The 20932-nt window shown below is 45.0% G+C and overlaps 1 protein-coding gene across 1 annotated transcript; it reads right to left on the minus strand.

Moving 5' to 3' along the window:
* Positions 1-1414: 1414 nt before the first annotated feature.
* Positions 1415-4056, minus strand: LOC307246022 (1-acylglycerol-3-phosphate O-acyltransferase ABHD5-like; the record flags this gene model as incomplete). The annotated part of the gene is made up of 7 exons (XM_080021798.1): positions 1415-1630; positions 1758-1938; positions 2039-2150; positions 2238-2389; positions 2879-3296; positions 3435-3517; positions 4016-4056. 7 exons carry the CDS (start codon positions 4054-4056, stop codon positions 1415-1417), a joined length of 1203 nt encoding a protein of 400 aa, XP_079877924.1.
* Between the last annotated feature and the right edge of the window lie 16876 nt (positions 4057-20932).

The raw sequence follows: 20932 nt of genomic DNA on the forward strand, positions 1-20932 counted from the left end.
AAGCCATGCGCTTAATACAAAAATGTTATATATATAAAAATAATGTGTTCAGCAAACATCTCACAATTAGACACTAGCGGTTGCCACCCACACTTCTTTTAGTTCATACTGCTCTTTGTACTGAAAATCACAGCAGTTTGTGTAAACTCGCTCGAAGATCTGGAGACAATAAGCCTATTTTAATAATTTTTGCAACACACACACACACACACACACACACACACACACACACACACACACACACACACACACACACACACACACACACACACACACACACACACACACACACACACACACACACACACACACGACCTGATTCTGTCACAGAATGTGACACAGCAAAGACTGTCGAGCACTGCTCTCAGAGCCTCCCTGTACGGTTCTCCTGAGTTGGTCATTCAGCTCGATGCGCCGGTGTAACATGTTTATACTGTGACCCGTCTACTTCGATCACGGCAGGAGGGAGCAGAGCAGGGTTCTCAAACTACACACCTGGAGGTCACCTCCGGACTGCGAGACAGTTTAATGCAGCCCACTACATGTTTATAATATATTGTTAAATCTGGATGACAAATTATTTCCACACAAATTTTGATTATAACACTGAATAAAATGTTTATAAAAACAAATAAAGTTGTTTGATTATTGTATATTTTTAAGTGACGTATTATTAGGCAACTCACATTTCACACTCAGACCCACACAGAGTCAAAAAATACATTAAAAATGGTAGTTTTTCCCTTGATATTTGTCGCGACCGTCCAAGAATACAACAACCCGCCCCCCAGGTGAATTGAGTTTGAGACCCCTGGTGTACAGACTAGAGTAACAACACTGCCATCTGCAGGCCAAATCACCTTTACTGCATCTTTAGCAGAGTTCAAAAAAACAGTTTAAAACAGGCCCTTTGCCCTATTTATGACTAGAACTTTGTATCCTCCAGAGAGGGTGAGAGGTCAGAAAAATAAAGAAAAGAAAACACATCCAGTCCATTTTGTCTGGAACTCACAACATGTCTTTACAAAGCCGCTCCCCTTTAGAAACAAATAAAGGTTGCCCAACAATTTCTCAGAATGTATATTTCCACATGATTTCTACTCTAAAGTCACCTCCGGCCACACAAAGAATAGGCCATTTGAGTGAAAACACGGCAGAAGCACAGCGACTGCATTTCACTTTTATTTAGAGAAACATATTTACACAAAGGACCTCCACAGAGGTTTATTGCAAGTGGGAGACAGAGGATTAACCTTTGGGAGTGGCACTATCACCCTTGGAGTGGGAATAACCGAATGTGTCCTTTTCTAAAAGGCTATGATCACACTGTTCAACCTGTAGTAGGAGCAAACAATGTCACAACGTGGCTTTGGGGGTAAACTAGCCGCTGTTGTGTAAGGGTATTCGTGATTGGCTAATGAACCTGCGTGTCCGCTTCCCCGTCTGTTGAATCAGAATAGTCCTTCCGCGTTTGCAGGTTCTCCTTCCAGACGTGCTCCCCTCCTTCTGGTCGCCCTTCTTCTCTGCTGCTCTGTTGGACTGTCTGCGTCCTGGCTAAAATCCTGAGCACCGCCTCATTGAAGTCCTCTGCCTGGTCGGCAAACACATAATGACCCGCGCCCTGGATCACCTGACACACACACACACACACACACACACACACACACACACACGTGACCATTTCAATTCCAGCTGTTCCTCTAGCGTTTTTATACCACATCAGATCTTACAACATACAAACAGGAGGGAGAACTGACTGTAATGTCCACATCCGAGCGGTCTTTCTTGATAGTGTAGCCGGAGTCGCTGTCGATGCTGGAGCGGGACCCATAGATGAAGGAGATGGGGATGTCCTCTTGGATATACCCTATCCTCTCCAGCATAGGTCGCTTGGCCCAGCCGTATGGAATGGTCATGTTCTTGAACGCGGTTTCCCCACTACGGGGGTAAAGAGCAGAGCAATAGTGGTGGTGACCCCCCCACCTGTGCGTGTCGACGAATGGGTGGAAAATGATCAACGATCAAAGAGCCCCCTCACCTTGGCGTCTGCGCGTTTAAATGGTAGATGTAGTCAGACACAGTGTTGTCATCAAAGACCGACGAGTATTTCTGCTTGAAGTCGGACCTGATGGTCTGAACTAACATTGGGCCTGTGAGGAGCCGAGAGGAAATGGTCTCATTTAAAATAGCACTGGAATGGATGGAGCAACAAAAAGAGTTTGTTTGCGCACGCTAACCGAGCGGCCCGGCGAGCCTCAGGCCGGCCAGGGGGTTGAATGGACTCATGACTGCCCCCATGGCTCTGATCCAAACGGGGATGGTGCTGTGGTTCGGGTTTTCTGGACGCGCTGGGAAGCCCCACGGTTCGACCAGGAGGAGGTGCTTTACTCTGCAGAAATACACAGAACGGCTGTTTCTTATAAAGTGCCAGCTAAATAAATATGGGATGGATATCAAATGTGAGTTTTTCTTAACAAAATAATCTCCCTGATTTAGAACTTCAAATTATGATGCTCACCGAATATTAAACCAGTAATGCCGTACTCACAGCACAGTACTTACACTATCACAGATTTGAAAGACAATATAATTACATCTTCTTACTGTATGTGTTTTTTTTGTCTCACTGACATTAAGGAGAAAAAAAACAACTAATATTTGGCATGAAAAGCCATAGAAATGATTTTGATACTTGATAGCATCAATGCCATTGTCGGCATCATCAAGAATCAGATTTTAATACCAAGCTCTAATCCACACACACACACACACACACACACACACACACACACACACACACACACACACACACACACACACACACACACACACACACACACACACACACACACACACACACACACACACACACACACACCTCTGTGGGTATTTGAGTGTGTAGGCAGCGGCCAGATATCCTCCCAGGTTGTGTCCTAGCAGCAGCATCTCCTCCAGGCCCACCTTGTCCCTCCATTCCTCCAGGGCAGCCACAAACTGGTCCTCACCCCCCTGCGGGTCCGCGTTGAACCGGGGCCGACTACTCCGGCCAAAGCCCAGCAGGTCCATGGCGTAGACGGCCCTGCTGCCGGACAGTGAGTCCAGGTTCTGGGCCCAGAGAGCCACCCCGCCACCAAAGCCGTGCAGCAGGACCAGCGGCGGCCCGGACCGGTGGTGGAGTATGAGCTGCTGGTTGGGAGAAGGGGAGCAGGGCTGAGTCCAGGCGGTGAAAGCCAAGGTCCACAGGTAATTGCCATCCGAAATCCGCACATGCTGCCTGGAAAATGGCCGCTTCACACCTGCAGACGAGAGACCGGCAACGAAGAGTCGGAAAACTGAACTCATCTTTGTACTCAGCGACCCGTCAAGAGCCTCCATCACGAATATGAGGAAATGCAGGTGTTCAGACACAAAGTCAAACCCTCCAAACAACTTACTCTTAAGCATTTTCTCTTCGGCATCTTTTAACTGAGAAAGCGATGTGGGGCACCAGGAGGGAAGCCAACTTGATATCCAGGAGCTGTCAGTCAGAGGACACACACACACACACACACACACACACACACACACACACACACACACACACACAGTGTGACCCATGATGAACTTTGAACTTTGAACACTGCTGTTGTTGCCCAATCTACACAGCTAGCAACGTCTCTTCCCCAAATGATTAAAAAAACAACCAAACAAACAAACAAACAAACAAACAAACAAACAACTTTTGGGTTCATTTATTTTGTTTTATTTATTTCGATCTCTACGACATAGCCCCGGGCGATATATAGTGTGAAGGCTACGCAGCAGAGGAAGATTACGTCGACTTACGTCGCTCAAGTGATAAAGTTGAACAGAACGTCACATCATACGTACTTCTCGGTGACAAAAAAAATGTAAAAAAAAAAAACAAACTCCACTATGACACCGCAAACACGGCTCTAACTGAACAGCGCTGGGCGACCTCGCACCACTCTCCAGAGGATGAGAACACAAATATTAAAACCAGTTGAGCAGTTACCTGTGCGGCTCGGCAGGTGGGTCCTCCGCCATCCTCCTCATGGCGCCTGCGTTTGCGCCTGACTGAAATGCTGCTCCTCTCTTTACCAGCTCCGAAGAGGAGGAGGGTTGACACGCGGTGTGACCTCCCAGATTTTTTGTGTTGTTTGTTTTGGTTTTTTTTTTTAACTCTTTATTTACTCAACCCTCACTTGCAACACGTGCCATTGAAACGATCGCATCAATCAAATCATAGTGAAATAATGTCAACACGAGCATGACTTCGCTCGCAGTTAAGACACGAGATAACGTGACATCCGGTTAATATAATAATATCAACTGAATATATGTTCAAAAAAAAAAAAAAAGAAATTAAATCAAATGAAATGAAATAATAATAAAGAGGAGAATAATATAAATTAATAATTTAACAGAAAAGTAGGGGATAGAATCGGATTTCTTTATCTCCTTCTTTTAATTATTGTATCATGCTAATTATATGTGGACATATCTTGTTATTTATATCTTGGATTGATTCAAACGTCTTAAATTCAATCTTCAGCAAAATGAATAAATTGACAGTCCACTGGGCTCTCTGGTTTTTGTTTTCATAATATACTATGACATCCTTGGCTTCCAGCTCCATTTGATGATTGGTTTAGGAGACAAAATAGTCCTACTCCTAATGTGTACGGACATCCATAAAGTAAATGTTTAGCTGTCTCCTCTTCATTTTTACTAAATTCACATTTTCTATCGATACCCACAAATAAATAATAAATACATTTGTTGGTGGGATAATTATTAAGCATGTTGTTACCCATTGGATATTAGAAAGCGCCACACAAATTTTTGGCTCCATTTATTTTCACAGACCCTAACGCAGAGAACCCCTTAGACCAGAACCAGCAATGTCAGTCAACGTCCCGGTCCTGTCCAAATCAACAACAGTCAACGCAGTCTGGGTCACTCCCCAACACAAACAACACAGCCAAACACCAACAGAATATCCCTAACAATTCAAACACAATTTAGACACATAACATCTCTGGACCCATAATCCTTTGCATCAACATAACCAAAAGGCCTGGGCCTACCCCCTTGGGTTGCAACATAGCCCCCACCTGAGTTTGCCCCTGATGACCCCATCACCCAATACAAAGTTAGTCAGTTAGTTAGCCAGGAGAACCTTCTGCGGAGACACTAAAGAGTCCTAGAGTTCCCATAGTGCCCCGTCCCCACTGCACTGTGGACCAGCTGGAGGACCTGGGGACGGAGCACACGAGGCACAGCAGCTGGAGCAGGTCGTTCCCCCGTCCCCGGGGCCTGCCATCGACAATACACCACCCCGTCATGGAGCTCATTGTTACCCCACTGGGAATGGTAGCCCTTCACTTCAGGGCCGGATGCTGGCACCTCTGCCCACACCGGTCACCGTCCTTCCTCCATCCAGCCCCACACTTGCACCAACACGGTGTCCACTCCTTGATTTTGCTGCAGCTCCTGGTTTGACAACGGCAGCCAACCCTTGTCGCTGCTGGTCTGGATGGCCGCCACCATCAGCGTCACACAGTCTCGCCCCTGACACTAGCAGTAATGGCACCCCATTGCCCCACAGGGGTGCCAGGACATGGCGTCGACATTACCATGCTGAGGTCCCGGCCGATGCTGCACCTCAAGGTCATATCCCTGTAGGACCTCCAGCCACCAGGCTACCTTGCCCCTGGGGTTACAAAAGTTCAGGAGCTAGGTGAGCGAGCCATGGTCAGTGCATAGGAGGAACCGATTTCTGTGCAGGTAAGGTCGGAAGTTCCGCAAGGCCTGGACCACTGCCAGAAGCTCACGCCGGGTGACGCAATAGTTCCTTTCAGCCCGGCTTAGTGCCCGGCTGTAGTGTGTTTTGGCCACCGCCTGCTCCTCACCCCCTTTTCCTTGGGACAAGGAAAAGGGGGTGAGGAGCCCCCATCCTCACGTTACTGGCATCAGTGTGCACAATGAAGGGCTGCTGGGCATCAGGGTAGGCCAGCACAGGTGCCTTGATTAGGGCGCTCCGGAGTTGGGTGAAGAACGTGTCACAGGTGTTATCCCAGCAGAAGGGGCGGCCCTTGTTGGTGAGGCAGTGAAGCGGGCTGGCTGTTGTGGCAAAGTCCCTCACAAACTCAAAGACGTTCTTTCTTCAGAAAAGGCACTTTTTCAGGTTAAGCCTCAGCCCAGCCTGTCGCATGGCAGCAAAAACCTCCTGAAGGTTGGCCAAGGCCCCCTCAAAACTGTTGGCATGTACCAGCAGGTCGTCCAGGCACACCATACAGCGATCGCAGGGAACGGCTGCCAGCACCCTCTCCATCAACCTCTCAAACGTGGCTGGCACATTACAGTTAGTCCAAAGGGCATGACTCGGAACTGCCACAGCCCTTGCCAGATGGTGAACACTGTCTTTGGCCTGGCCTCCACCGCCACCTCCACCTGCCAGTAGCTTGCGCAAATCCAGGGAGCTGAACCAGCTGGAACCTGCGATGTAATCCAGGGCGTCATCGATGCGGGGCAGTGGGTAGGAGTCCTTGGTGGTTACGGCATTCAGGCGCCTATAATCCACAGAGAGCCTCCAGCTGTCACCCTTCATTCTTACCAGAACGGCTTGCGCTGCCCACGGGTTATCTGAAGGCTGGATCACTCCCGCAGCAGCCATCTCCCGGATCTACACAATGCTTGACCAGGGCCAGACGGTGGGGCGGCACACGGATGGGTGGGGACAAGCCAGTGTCAATGGCATGCTGGACCAACCCCGTCCGCATGCAGTCCTCGACCTTGGTCGCATAAAGGTCAACGTCATTGTCGAGGAGCTCCTTTGGCTTCCGACACTGTTGGTGATCGAGTCCTTCACGGCTCAGATCTCAGTAGAGGGAAGGGAGGTTAGCAGCATAGAGGACCCCCCGGCTGGTCGCGGCAACGTAGAGGCCCCTTGGTGGCTGGCGGTGATGTAGAGGGCCCCTTGGTGGCTGGCAGTGACGTGGAAGGACCCTTTGCAGCTGGCGGGGGTGTAGAGGACCTTCTTGTGGCTGGTGTGGCTCTGGCAGCAGCTGTCCTCCGGTGGTCTCGCCTCCTCCTCCTTGGGCCTGGGTGAAGCGCTATGGTCTCTGAGCCGATGCTGAGCATAGCCGGGGACAGGTTGACCTGGGCGTCTTAACAGGTCAGCAGGTCCAGACCAATGATACATGGGTCCTGTGGGCTAACCAGCAATCATGCACCATCTCCTGATCTCCAACATGAATTGCCACTGGTTTCGTGCCCTTCTTTGGCCATCACCATCCTCATCTGGACAGCAGTAGCGGTCCAGGCTGAAGAGGGTATGTGCCTCTGTAGAAGGCCTAGAGGATCTTAGGGATCCAAGGGATTGCCCTGCAGGATTCCTGGATGGATGAGGATAATGTTGGGCCTAGTGTCCACAAGGGCTTGCCAAACCTGACCGACAATTGAGATCACAGTCCACATAGAGGTCCATGGTGTGGCTAAGGAGGCCCAGCAGGGTACATTGGCCTTGGAGGGGAATCGGGCTTGGGAGCGGGATTACCCTCAATGGGCCGCTCCCCTGTCATTTCCCAGCGACGGGTGGGAACAAGGCTCGGGTGCAAGTGCCGGGCAGTCACGGGCTATGTGACAGCAATAGCAGTGGTTTATGGCCCGTCATGGTCGTCGGTAGGGGTCTCGGGGTGCCTCCCGGCAGTTGGGCTCTCTGTCATCCTACAGCTTGTTGTCCTCGCAGTCTGCTGCTCTGACGTGTGAAATAAATTTATTTGGTCAAGACGGAGCGTTGTTTTATAAGTCACCACTTACATTTCATACACTGCAGGACCAGCAGTGGTAGCTTCCATTTAATGTCACAGACCACAGTAACACATAGAACCCCTGAGGCCATAACCAGCTATGTCAGTCAACTTTACGGTCCTGTCCTAGTCCACAACAACGGTCAACGCAGTCTGGGTCACCCCCCAACACAAACAGCACAGCCCAACACCAACAGAATATCCCCAACGATTGAAAACAAATAATAAAACACAATGGACACACAACATCTCTAGACCCATAATCCTCTGCATCAACATAACCAAACGGCCTGGGCCAACCCGCTTGAATCATTACAGTTTTGTTTATAAGTGACAGGGAAGGTTTGAGATCTGAGAGATTGCTCATAACTGAAAATTTGAGCTTCATCATTTTGTAAGTCTGCAATAAATATGATATTCCTAGGTTGTAAATGCTCATTATGTTAGGGATGAAGTGAGTGAACCCAAATGAATTTGTGCAGGGGTTTAATATGTAGACAGACAGGGGATCAAGAACAGGCAACGGAAGGGGGATCAGGAACCGGCAGGAACTCATGACCGGGAAGGCAGGGACTCAGGAACTAGGAACCGGCAGGGAATCGGGGCCCAGGGGCCAGCAGGGAATCAGGGCCCAGGGGCCGACAGGGAATCGTGGCCCAGGGGCAGGCGGATAATTAGGAATCAGGAACCATCAACCAGGACCGACAGAGTGAATGGGACCAGGTCAAATACAAAAGGAGTGACGAGGAAGGTAAAGAGTGGTGAAATCACTTACTAGGGACAGGTTTGCAGTGACAGGGATGGGAAGCCAGACAGACAGAGGGAGCTAGAGAGAGCTAGAGGGAGGCAGAGACAGATAGACCTAGAGCAGACAGAGGGAGACAGAGAGGGACAGAGGGAGAGAGACAGGGAATCAAGGCAGGGCAGGATCCTGACACATTGTTCAATATAATAGTTTTGTTGGGGGAGAAATTGTGGACAAAGCATAGTTTTGCTGCCGTAAGAACCTGTTGATGTGATTTAGATAACTTTTGAGGTCATTTTGTTTCATCATAATGACAAAGTCATCAAAATTGTAGACCACCCAAAAATATTCTCCGATGTTAATGTGCCAAAAAGACTTCAGTGCTGTCAAATATAAATGGATCCATTTCAATTTGAATGTTTAGTTCACATCCACCATGCCACTTTTACCTCTAGGCCTGCTAAAATCTCTTTTTTTATATAATGCCATTATTTTTTCCTAAATAAAATGAATTCAAGTGTTTATTTCCTTACAGAGGGATTGTTGGATAAAAAGAGAGGGTAGGGTAAACAAATGTGGAGATACCATCTGCTTTACTCAAAAGAACTCTGCCTCACAAAGACAAATCTCTTGGAAGCCACATATTGAATTGATATATATATATATATATATATATATATATATTTTTTTTTTTCTTCTAATTTTTTTTTTTTTTTTGGGCTTTGAATTATTTTCTTGTCCATCCTTAAGAGTTTTGGAGCTATGGATTCCAAGGTATTTAATATGTATTTTTTAACTGGTATACCACATATTAAAGCATCCTTGTGTTGTGATACATTGAGGTTTAAGCCTTATGCCAGAGAGAAGGAATGTATCAGTGATTGCTTTCTCAAGGACGGTGTCAACAGCCAGCTGAGTTATTCTGATCCCTCTCTTGAAAATCCTTAAACCTTGAAAATGATGGAGATGTAATATATGTATTGTACGGGGAGTAATTCAATGACTAAAGGAAAGAAAAAACTGAGAACTGGGGCAACCTTGGCGGACTGATACTGGAACTGAAAATCTATTAGTTGTATTTGAAAATAGTGTGACACAGCAACTGATGTCTTTATAGAGCGTTCTAACGTTGGAGATTAAAGTTTTACAAAGCCAAAAGTTTGAAGGGACCTAAATAGTAACCGCTACTCCACTGTGTCAAATGCCTTATGAAAATACAGAAATTAAATATAAACATCTGATTCTACGAATTCAGAGTAATGTATCAGATCAACAATAAGCCTAAAGTTACAATTTATATGACCATTAGCCATGAAGCCGGTTTGAGTTTCTTTAATGATTTCACTTAAGCCTTTTCTTAAGCGCCTGGCAAGGATTAGTGAGAGTATTTTATAATCTACATTTAATAATGTTACTGGTCTCCAGTTATCTGTCAAAAGATGATCGTTGTCTGGTTTGGGAAGCAGTGTTATTCTAGCCTCCTCCATAGTTTAAGTCATTTCTTCATTATCCATACATTCCTTTAACGTAATGAAAAGCTCAGTTTCAGTTATATTACAAAAACACATAAAGAATTTGATGGGAAGACCAGCCATTCCTGGAGATGTTCCTTTTTTAAATTTTGTTAACTGCTTCAAGTATTTCACATTTTGAGATTCATGAGATTATGAGATTTATCACAGTCCAATTTAAATTCACTTGGTATTTGTGGAGTACATTTTCTTACAGCATTGATACATTTCTCACATAGCTGGAAATATATAAATCAGAATATAATTGAAAAGTGTGATTTGTTTCATCTGAAGGATTGACATTTATAGAGATAGACTGAGATATTTTGAGTAGATATATTGAGATAGATAGAGAATATCACATCAATAGAGATGTGATATTATTTCTCTTATACTTTATTTTTTCCAGTGCAAAAAAATAGCTTGTATTCTTCTCACCTCCCTGCAGCCATTTTGCCCAAGAGCGTATAAAGCAGTGGTCTCAAACTCAGATGACCTGGGGGCAAATGGCCAGATTGTCTTCTTCTAGGGGGACTGTGTTGAACTTCAAGGGAAAACATTAGTGAATTGCCTCTGAATCCTGTTAGAAATATCTTTATTATGAACTATATAATTCTGTTTTATATTTTGCAAATATTAACTACATTTCTGTGAATTAATTAAGCATTGTTGTTTGAAAAAAGTATTTGCGGACCACATTTATCAATATAATATTACCATGAAGAGGGCCGTATAAAATTGTCTCACGGGCCGGATGTGGCCCCTGGGCCTTTAGGCTGGCTCTTTTGGTCATAATTGGTCGATTTCTTCTGTCAGACTTCCTCCACTGTAAGAGTTCCTTTGTTTATTAAGGTTCTGTTTATTTAGTTCTTTTAAAGTTTAAAGTTTCAATTTCTTGATATTGTCAGATTTTTTTCATTTCTTTAGGATGTTTAATGGCCCATTCTCTGATTTTAAATTTGAGGAATTCCCATTTTTGTACACTACTCAGTTCACTGCGATTGAAAAGGTCACCAGCAGTTTCTTCCACTGATTTACACAAGGTTTCATTTTTCAATAGATTACAGTTAAATTTCCATTAACCACATGTTTTTTTTCTCCGTTGTTTGTTCTAATGGATTAGCCAGGGTGACAACTATCATTTTGTGGTCTGAGAAATGCAAGCAACTGTGTAATGTTTCAGAAACAAATTGCAGTGCAGGGGAGGATAATAACCATCGGTAAGTTTGAGATTGTAGAGAACCACGAACATTACTCCATGTACAGTATTCTTATATTCTGTTTATTCTTTTTGGTAAGGATGCATACAGCGCCAGACATCATGACATTAAGTTGTTCGCATAAGTATGACATTGCTTTAAACTTTCAGTTGGGAGGTATTCTGGCTGGTTATCTATCCATTTGGTCATCTGCTGTGTCGTTTAAGTCACTGCCAATGATTAAATGAGCATTTTTTAATTTCTCCTTCATCATTTTTAATTCTATTGCTGGTTGGGTAAAAATGCTTTTTTTTGCCAAAGCGTTGTTAATATGTCCATAAATATTATTCACCACTAGAACCACATTATTAATTCTAAGAAGCAGTAAGGCTGATTCTACCACATAGCCTTTATTCATCGAACAGAATAGCATCTCCTGCCGAGCAATGAGACACATGACTTAAATAAATCCCCTTCTGTCTTTCCCACAATTTGCCATTGTCTCTTGTAGGAAAATTAAGCTTGCATTTGAGCGTCTACAGAACAGACAAATAGCCTTCCTTTTAAAGTTAATTTGTATGACTTTGACATTAAGAGAAACAACTTTGAGATGAATGAAATCAGTGCTTTCCATAAAAACATATAAGTGCTATTAAGAACCCCTAAGATTTTAGTAGAAATTAGGGATACGCTGAACAATAAGAGTACCAAGGAACAAATTGTTAAACTGTCCTAAGGCCATGATATTATTAATATCCGGCTACTTAACTGTTCACTTGTCAACTAATTAACCAGAGCGCTGAATACTCGATGATGGCTTCTCGTGCAGCATACAGTTTCTCACATCTTCCATGACGGCGACAGGACCTTCCCATCTCCTTTCCTTCCCTTCCTTACGCGCCCGCTCCACCTGGGGCAACAGTTTGTTTTTGCAGTCTCTCTCAGCGCGTCAGGTCCTCTGCACCACGGACATTCATCCTTTTCGCTAAGGCAGCATGACGTGAGTCCTTCCAAATCTTGTACCTGAAGGTACACATGTTGTTGAACTGTATAATGACCAGACGGGGCGTCTTGTTGTCTCTGGGGCGCCCGATTCTGTGTCCAGGGTCGACCAGGAATCCAAGCTTACTTTTATCCTCTGGTGCAATCTGGCTCATTTTCTTCATCATCTTCTTCTCTCATGTTTTCATTTCTCTCTTTGATGGCTGATGGGAGGTTACCCATTGTTTTCACTGGGTCTTCAGTCTCCTCTACTTGACACCCGAGCCCTTTCAACTCTTCTTTTACTGCATCAATGTCTGCTGTGTATATATTTATTGGCTGTTCAAAGGCGGAGAAGCGTCCTTCAGCTACTAGATGGCCTTGAGAATGTTGGCGTTAGAGACTGCCTCGCGTCTGGGCTACTTGGGGTCTCGGGAAGCAGTGAGCACAAACCATAGAAATTCCTCTCTTGTTCCATGTTTACCACCAGTCCTCCTTTAGTGCCCTTCTTTGCATCTCTCTTTGTCATTTTGGCCTACAAGCAAAATGTTGGTATTAGCTTAGTAAGCGAATTGCTTGCCACACACGTTGAGTTTTTCGGGTATTTTCTGAAATCTAATCTTTGCAGTTAATCCACGCTTGTCGGTGCGTCTATCAAGTTTTAATAGTTTAACAAGTTGTAAGACAGGTAGCCTTGTAAAATGAACATAAGTTTACCAACCACCACAGTCATCATTTTGCGCGACCCCCTGCAACCTCCCAGCTGCTCATTGTATAATACATGGCAGGATGTCTACTGTTCAGGTAGACTATGTTGTGGGTTTTTTTTTATCTCTTCTGCACCACCCAAGTGGCGTTTTCAGGGCCCTCCGACACAGAGACATGGGCAGAGATGTTGCAAACACACATGTTTATTATAGAGAGTCATACGTCATACATACATGTCATACAGAGTCATACATGTCATGACATAGGCTCTCCCTGTGTGTGTGGGGATGAGTGATTGACCTGTTGCATGTTGATTGCTCTGACAAGCAACAGGCCTACAGCCACCCTGATTCCAATTACCAATTACCTAAACCGAAGATAGGTGTGGCTGCCTAAACCACACCACCCCCACACCACGATGTACCATTGTTTACCATGTCAATTACATTTTGTCTGTTTATATTCCACACAAAACCATAGCAGCATTCGTCAAGATTTGTTTCTTTTTTTTTACTGTCTTTGAAAACAAAGTTGCCTTTATTTTTATTTTTATTATTTCTTCTTCTTTATTTTTTTTTCTTATTTAATTTCTTTAATTTTCTTTAAATTATTATTTTTTATTGCCTCCGCCGTTCTTTAATTTACTGGAAAAGTTATTGGCGACCTGAAATACTCAATTGAGATAAATCAAAGTCATTTTATTTTTATTAATAGTTTTATTATCAAATGCACAATATAACACAGGGTCATTATGAACAATGAAATTCTTGTGACAAGGCAAGCGACAACTATGTAGAAGGCAGTGAAAGAGGATATTCAATTGTTAAAGACAGTTAGCAAATGAGGGCAAAACTAGCAAAAATATGGCAAGAATATTATAAACAATATATATATCATAGAAAAAATAAATATATAATAAATATAGCTGCAGGCAGCAATACACGGGGTCCAGCTTATTCATTTTAGGTACGTATTACAGTTCAATAACGCATCACAATTTACTTAACGTACAAATATCAAACAAGTGGAGTCACCTCCATAGTACTTTTTTCAAAACATTTTGATATTGTGAACATTTCAATTACTACTTTATTGTACTTATTCTGTTAATAATGTACAATTAAAAAAATCGATTTAATCGATTGCGTGTCTATATTGTAATGCAGACAACATTTATGTAGCCTTAACATTAATTTGGAATTATAATTATTATGAAATCATTTGTCAATATAACAAGCACTTTCTGCCTTTTCATTGAAGTTTGTTAAGTTTAGATGTAGGAAAATGTTTATACATGACATTTATTACAAAAAACCTTACTTTCAACTTATCTTAACTTTTTGCCTTGAAGGACATCTGGAGTATCTGTGACGGTGGATGGTGTTTTGTCTCGTATATGTCAATTATGATGTAATTATGTTGATTTACGATAACAGTCGAATTAATGTAGAATTTACGTAATTTATTACTGTAAAGTTGAGTTGAGGTTTTTACCTGGATTACATTTTCAGTAAGTTACGTTTCCAAATATGAAAAACGTTGTGGTATTTCTGTGAGTAATTGCCATAGCACAGCTACTAGTTTTCTGATGCCTCACTTAATTTTGAATGCATCACTCAGTAGCACATTTCAGTGGTTTCGAATGGACTTGGTGACAAGTTTTTGTGACTTACTTTTTATTGTATTTTTCATTAACCTGGCAAAGTAATGTGGACCAAGCATTTTAAATATCAATTGAACAGATCTACTGACATCTACCAGGTAAGACGTTAAATAAATATACATGTAAATCGATAGTTCAGTGACATCAAACCACTACGGAGTGACCGAATCGACGCTGCACACTGGCCAAGGTCCAACTGGTCATTCTCAATCGAAATCTGTACACTTATAGTAAATAGTATGATGAGGTCATAAAGCGTCTAACTGTAAATCTCATCTCGTTCAATTTGTAACAAGAATAGTGAAAATAGTGACAGTTCGGTTTTTCACAAATCTCTAATAAAATAAAATAAACACGGTAGCACGGTGGTCCCGTCTGGGGCGCTGTTGGCACCATGCTTCAGGCGGGCTATCTCCCAAATAGGAGCCTTTCTGTGTGGAGTTTGCATGTTCTCCCCGTGCTCACATGGGGCTTCCTCCACCTAACGTCAGTAAGGACCCCCCCAAAATCATGCACAGATCATTGTCTGACCAGCGATGGACACTCATCCCCGGGCGTGTCCACGAATGCTGCCCACTGCTCCTGGCTGTGCCCCCGGAGGAAGGACAAGCCAGGATGGGTTAAACGCAGAGGCCTCATTTCACCGGCCACCATCCAAAGCGTGTGCATGCATGTGTGCTGTGTGACTCTCTGTCTCAGTCTCTCTGTTCTTGCTGTGTGACTGCGGAGGCGCTTGCAGCAGCTGGAACAGTCCGTTGTTGGGGTGGTGAGGATCCTTCATGATCCTGCAGGCTCTGCTCCTACACCTCCTGGTGTATTAGTCCTGTAGGAAGGGGAGGGTAGTTCCAATGGTACGTTCAGCTGAACGCACCACCCTCTGCAGGGCCCGTCTGTCCTGAGCAGTACAGTTCCCAAATCAGGCAGTGATGTTGCCTGTCAGGATGCTCTCCACTGCTCCACAGTAGAGGATCCTCACCGAGACCCCAAATTTCCTCAGCTGCCTGAGGTTGTAAAGATGCTGCCTCGCCTTTCTCACCAGAGTGTCTGTTTGTAAAGTCCATGTTAAATCCTCTGTGATGTGGACTCCCAGGTACTTGAAGCTGCTCACCCTGTCGACAGAAGTTCCATTAAACACCTAGGGCGCGTCCGTCCTCGGTTGTAATCCACTCCTAAAGTCCACAATCAGCTCCTTAGTTTTGCTGACGTTCAGGTGGAGGCTGTTGTCCTGGCACCAGAGTGACAGGTCAGTCACCTCCTCGTGATAGGCCTTCTCATCGCCGTCAGTGATCAGGTCCATGACAACGGTGTCGTCAGCAAACTTGATGATGGTGTTGGAGCTGGACCTGGCCACACAGTCATGTGTGTACAGGGAGTACAGTAGGGAGCTGAGGACGCAGCCCTGGGGGGATGCTGTGATCAGAGTGAGGGAGCTGGACATGTGCTTCCCCACCCTCACCACCTGGGGCCTGGCTGTGAGGATGTCCAGGATCCAGGCGCACAGCGGAGTATTCAGTCCAAGTTCCTTCAATTTGACAGCCAGTCTGGTGGGGACTATGGTATTGAAAGCTGAACTATAATCAATGAACAGCAATCTCACATTGGCCCCCTTCCGGCCATCCAGGTGCGTGAGCGGGGTGTGCAGTACCTGGGAAATCGCGTCATCCGTGGATCTGTTCTGCTGGTACGCAAACTGCAACTGGTCCAAGGTGCGGGGGAGGGAGGCGCAGATATAATCCTTAATCAGCCTCTCGACACACTTCCTGACCACTGAGGTGAGGGCCACCAGACGGTAGTCATTCAGGCAGGCAGGAGAGGCGATCTTCGGGACAGGAACGACGGTGGACCTCTTGAAGCAGGACGGGACCGCTGATTCAGCCAGGGAGATGTTGAATATTGTCGTGAACACCGGGGCTAGCTGGTTAGCACAGGTCTTCAGTACTTGCCCAGATATGCCATCTGGGCCCGCAGCTTTCCTGGTGTTCACCCGCTTCAGAGCCCTCCTGACGTCATGTTCAGACACTGAGAGTGCGCGCCTATCCCCAGCGGTGTAACTCCAATTAGCCGGCAAACTAGCTGTGCTGTTGCCAGACTCAAACCGAACATAAAAGGGGTTCAGTTCATTGGCAAGGGAGGCGTCAACACTCATGGCTGGGGAGGAGCTGCTCTTGTAGTTTGTTATAGTCTGCAGCCCCTGCCACAAGTGTCTGGTGTCCCGTTGCTCCATCTGTAGCTCCACAGTCTGTCCATATTTCTGGATACAAGACCATCATTGTAAGTGGCCGTGCGAGCATTCCGAGTGCAGCGGATGGATTTATCGACCCACGGCTTCTGGTTTGGAAATATCCAAACTTTCACCGTGGGAACGATGCTGTCCACTAACGTAGCCATGAAGCTCACCGCCACGTCCATAAACTCACTGACATCACTTGAACTTATACTTGCAACATGTCCCAGTCGACGTCAGTCAGAGTGCCCTGAAGTGCAGCCTCTGATTGGTCCGTCTACCGCTTCACTTCCCTCATCACCACCAATTCTCGCGCGATCAGAGGCCTGTAAATGGGAACCAGCGAAATCATGGCGTGATCTGATTTCCCGAAAGAAGGGAGCGAGACGGTCTTGTATCCGTTCTTGTACGGTGTGTAGCAATGGTCCAAAGGTCAATCTCCCCTGGTGGCACATGTGATGTGTTGGTAGAAATTAGGCAGAACTTTTTTAAGGTTCGCCCTGTTAAAGTCCCCAGTCACCACCACAGCCGCATCGGGATGTTTGTTTTGAAATCCGCACAACACATCATACAGGTCCGACAGTGCTTTGTCGGTGTCCGCTTGCAGTGGAATATAAACGGCTGTAATGATGACCGTGCTGAATTCCCGGCAGAGATAAAATGGACGGCATAAGATTGTCAGCTGTTCCAGGTTCGGCGAGCAGGAGTGAGAGAGACTCTTGGTGTTGTTGGGGTTACACCAGCTGTTGTTTACCATGAGGCAGACGCCTCCACCTTTGGATTTCCCCGACTCCCTTGATCTGTCGACGGAAGACGACAGAAGACTGAAGACGGAGAAGCACTCGGCTGGACGAATATCTTCATCCGGCACCAGCGGGTTCAGCCATGTCTCTGTCAGGCAGAGGACGCAACAGTTTCTCGTGTCCCGTTGGAATTTAATCCTCGCTCGAAGTTCATCCATCTTGTTCTCCAGAGACTGAACGTTGGCAAGAAGGATGCTTGGCAGAGGTGGACGGTAAGGTTGCGTCCTCATTCTGACCCTAATACCGCCTCGTTTACCACGGTGCTGGGCCTGCTCGTGGAACAGCGGCTCCATTTTTGTTGTTGCTGGTGTTGAGAGTGTTGGCGTGTAAAATTTCAATCAGCCTCTCTAGTTTCACGGATAAAAAGTCCCAAAGTTGTTCTTTTGGGGAAGTTTTTATATTTACGAGTGCATCGCGGCCGTAAGAGAAACCTGCCAATGCTTTTTTGGCGGACATTATGATAAAGAACGGAAAAAAATACTAAAATGTAGTCGAAGTCCACCGGAACGCCGGCGCAGGCGGCCGCAAGGGACGGTGCCACTATTGCCATGTTGACGTTGAGAGAGAGGTTGTTGTCCTGGCACCATGTTGCCAAGTCGCTGTCAGCATGGTTGTCATCTGTAAACTTGAGGACGACTTGGGAACTGTGTGTGGCCACGTGGATATGTGAACAGGGTGAACAGGGCGTAACGGAGGGGACTGATTGCGAAGCCCTGAGGGGTTCCAGTGCTCCTCCAGTGCAGAGGAGGTGAGATTACCCATTCTCATCACCTGGAGTTTGTCCATCAGGAAGTACAGGATGCAGTTGCAAATTGAGGCGCTAAGACCCAAAATCCTCAGCTTGGGAATGATAGGGGTTCAGAAGTCCACAATCTTTTGAAAGAGATACATTTGTGTGGCTAGCTTTACAATGTTGCCGATATACTGCCGGGTGTGTATCAGAACTGCAAAGTGTTAGGCGGCAATGCAAACGGAGCTTGGTTTCATCCAGCTGCAGGGGACGGAGCTACATTCGATGAAGAGATCACGGCTTCATGGTGACAAGGAAAGTTAAGTAGACTTCAACTTTATGCAAATGAGCAGTGCAGGGCGCCAGCCAATAGGGTGGAAGATAAATGTTGCTGATCCTTGGAAAATGGATGCCAGGACCACTGTGTAATTGCTCATGATTGGGTTGGTATTTAAATGACCCAGTGAAAATGATGGAAAAATGTCTCTCAAACTATCAATAAAATAAGGAACACTTAAATGTACGTTTCTCAAACAAGGACAATTTTTTATTTTAAAGGATGGATGGCAAGACTAGTTACATAGTTTTTTCAAGAGGTAATTTATTGTTTTATTTATTTTGCCAAGTAAACAGCTACACCATTTTAATTTAAAAAATGACACATGGCACCATAGCCAGTCAATTTTGAGCCGACATGCCCACAAAAGCCACAGGCACAGAGACCTACAACAAGATGCAAAAAGATGAGAGCCACTTGGCACGCAGAATAGTGTCAGTTGCACAATTAATAAAAGACAGATACCATTCAATGAGCTATGCATACATACGTATATATTTTTGATTGTTGATATTTCTTTGCTGATAATTCTTCCTATGTTTTGCTTATACTGTATGTTTTGTCTTTCTTGTGTATATATACATAGTACCAATCAAAAGTTTGGACACACCTACTCATTCAAATGTTTTTCTTTATTTTTTCTATTTTCTACATTGTAGAATAATAGCACGGACATCACACCTATGGAATAACACATATGGAATAATGAACTAACCATCATCTATGGAATTTCTCTTCCTTCTTGATGTGTTCAAGCAAATCAATTGTGTTGTGATATGGTAGAGTTGGGTATACAGTAAAAAGCCCTATTTGGTAAAAGACCATTATTTTATTTTGGAAACAACAGTCCAACATTACTTTAAGACATGAAGATCCGTCAATCCGGGAAATTTAAAAAAATTTGAAAGTTTCTTCAAGTACAGTCGCAAAAACCATAAAGCGGCATGATGAAACTGGTTTTCATGAGGACCGCCACAGGAAAGGAATCACCAGAATGAACTCTGCTGCAGAGTACGTGTTTATTAGTGTTAGCAGTCTTAGACAATGACACACATCTCCAGACTGTGTAAGGGCCATTTGACGGAGAAGGAGAGAGATTGAATGACCTGGATGCGAACTGGCCTCCACGATCACCTAAACCCAATTGAGATGGTTGACAATGAGTTGGACCACAGAGTGAAGGAAAAGCTGCCAATGTAGAAAATAGTAAAAATAAAGAAAAACTCTTAAATTAGTTAGTGTGTCCAAACTTTTAACTGGTACTGTGTGTGTGTGTGTGTGTGTGTGTGTGTGTGTGTGTGTGTGTGTTTGTGTGTGTGTATTATACACATCGATCAGCCACAACATTAAAACCACTACTAATAACCACTAACATTGTGTAGGTCCCCCTCGTGCCGCCAGCTCTGAACCGTCGAGGCATGGACTCCACAAAACCTCTGAAGGTGTCCTATGGTATCTGGTACCAAGACGTAAGCAGCAGATCCTTTAAGTCCTCTAAGTTCAGAGGTGGGGGCCCCCATGGGTCAGGCTTGTTGTTCCAGAACATCCCACAGATGCTCGATCGGATCGTACCCTAACTCTGACCATCCACATGATGCAGAAGAAAATGTGATTCATCAGACCAGGCCACCTCCTTCCATTGCTCCATGGTCCAGTTCTGACGCTCACGTGCCCATTTTAGGCATTTTTGGGGACAGCATGGACATTCTGACCGGTCTGTGGCTACACAGCCCCATACACAGCAAGATGTGATGCACTGTGTGTTCTGACACCTTTCTATCATAGCAGCATTAACTTTTTCAGCAATTTGAGCTACAGTAGCTCTTCTGTGTGGTCAGACCAAACACTCCCCATAGGCATCAATAAGCCTATGGGCCTTTATGACCCTGCTGCCGGTTCACCAGTTATCCTTCCTTGGACCACTTTTGGTAGGTTCTAACCAGTGCATAATGGGAACACCCCACAAGACCTGCCACTTTGGAGATGCTCTGACCCAGTGTTCTAGCCATCACAATTTGGTCCTTGTCAAAGTCTCTCTGATCCTTACGCTTGCACATTGTTTCTGCTTCCAACACATCAACTTCAACAACTGCCTGTTCACTTGCTGCCTAATATATCCCACCCCTTGACAGGTGCCATTGAAATTAGATAAGCAATCTTATTCACTTCACCTGTAAGTGGTTTTAATGTTGGTACATATACAAACATTAGTTTTCT

Source organism: Zeus faber (assembly GCF_960531495.2).
Source record: "Zeus faber genome assembly, chromosome: 1".
Classification (NCBI taxonomy): domain Eukaryota; kingdom Metazoa; phylum Chordata; class Actinopteri; order Zeiformes; family Zeidae; genus Zeus; species Zeus faber.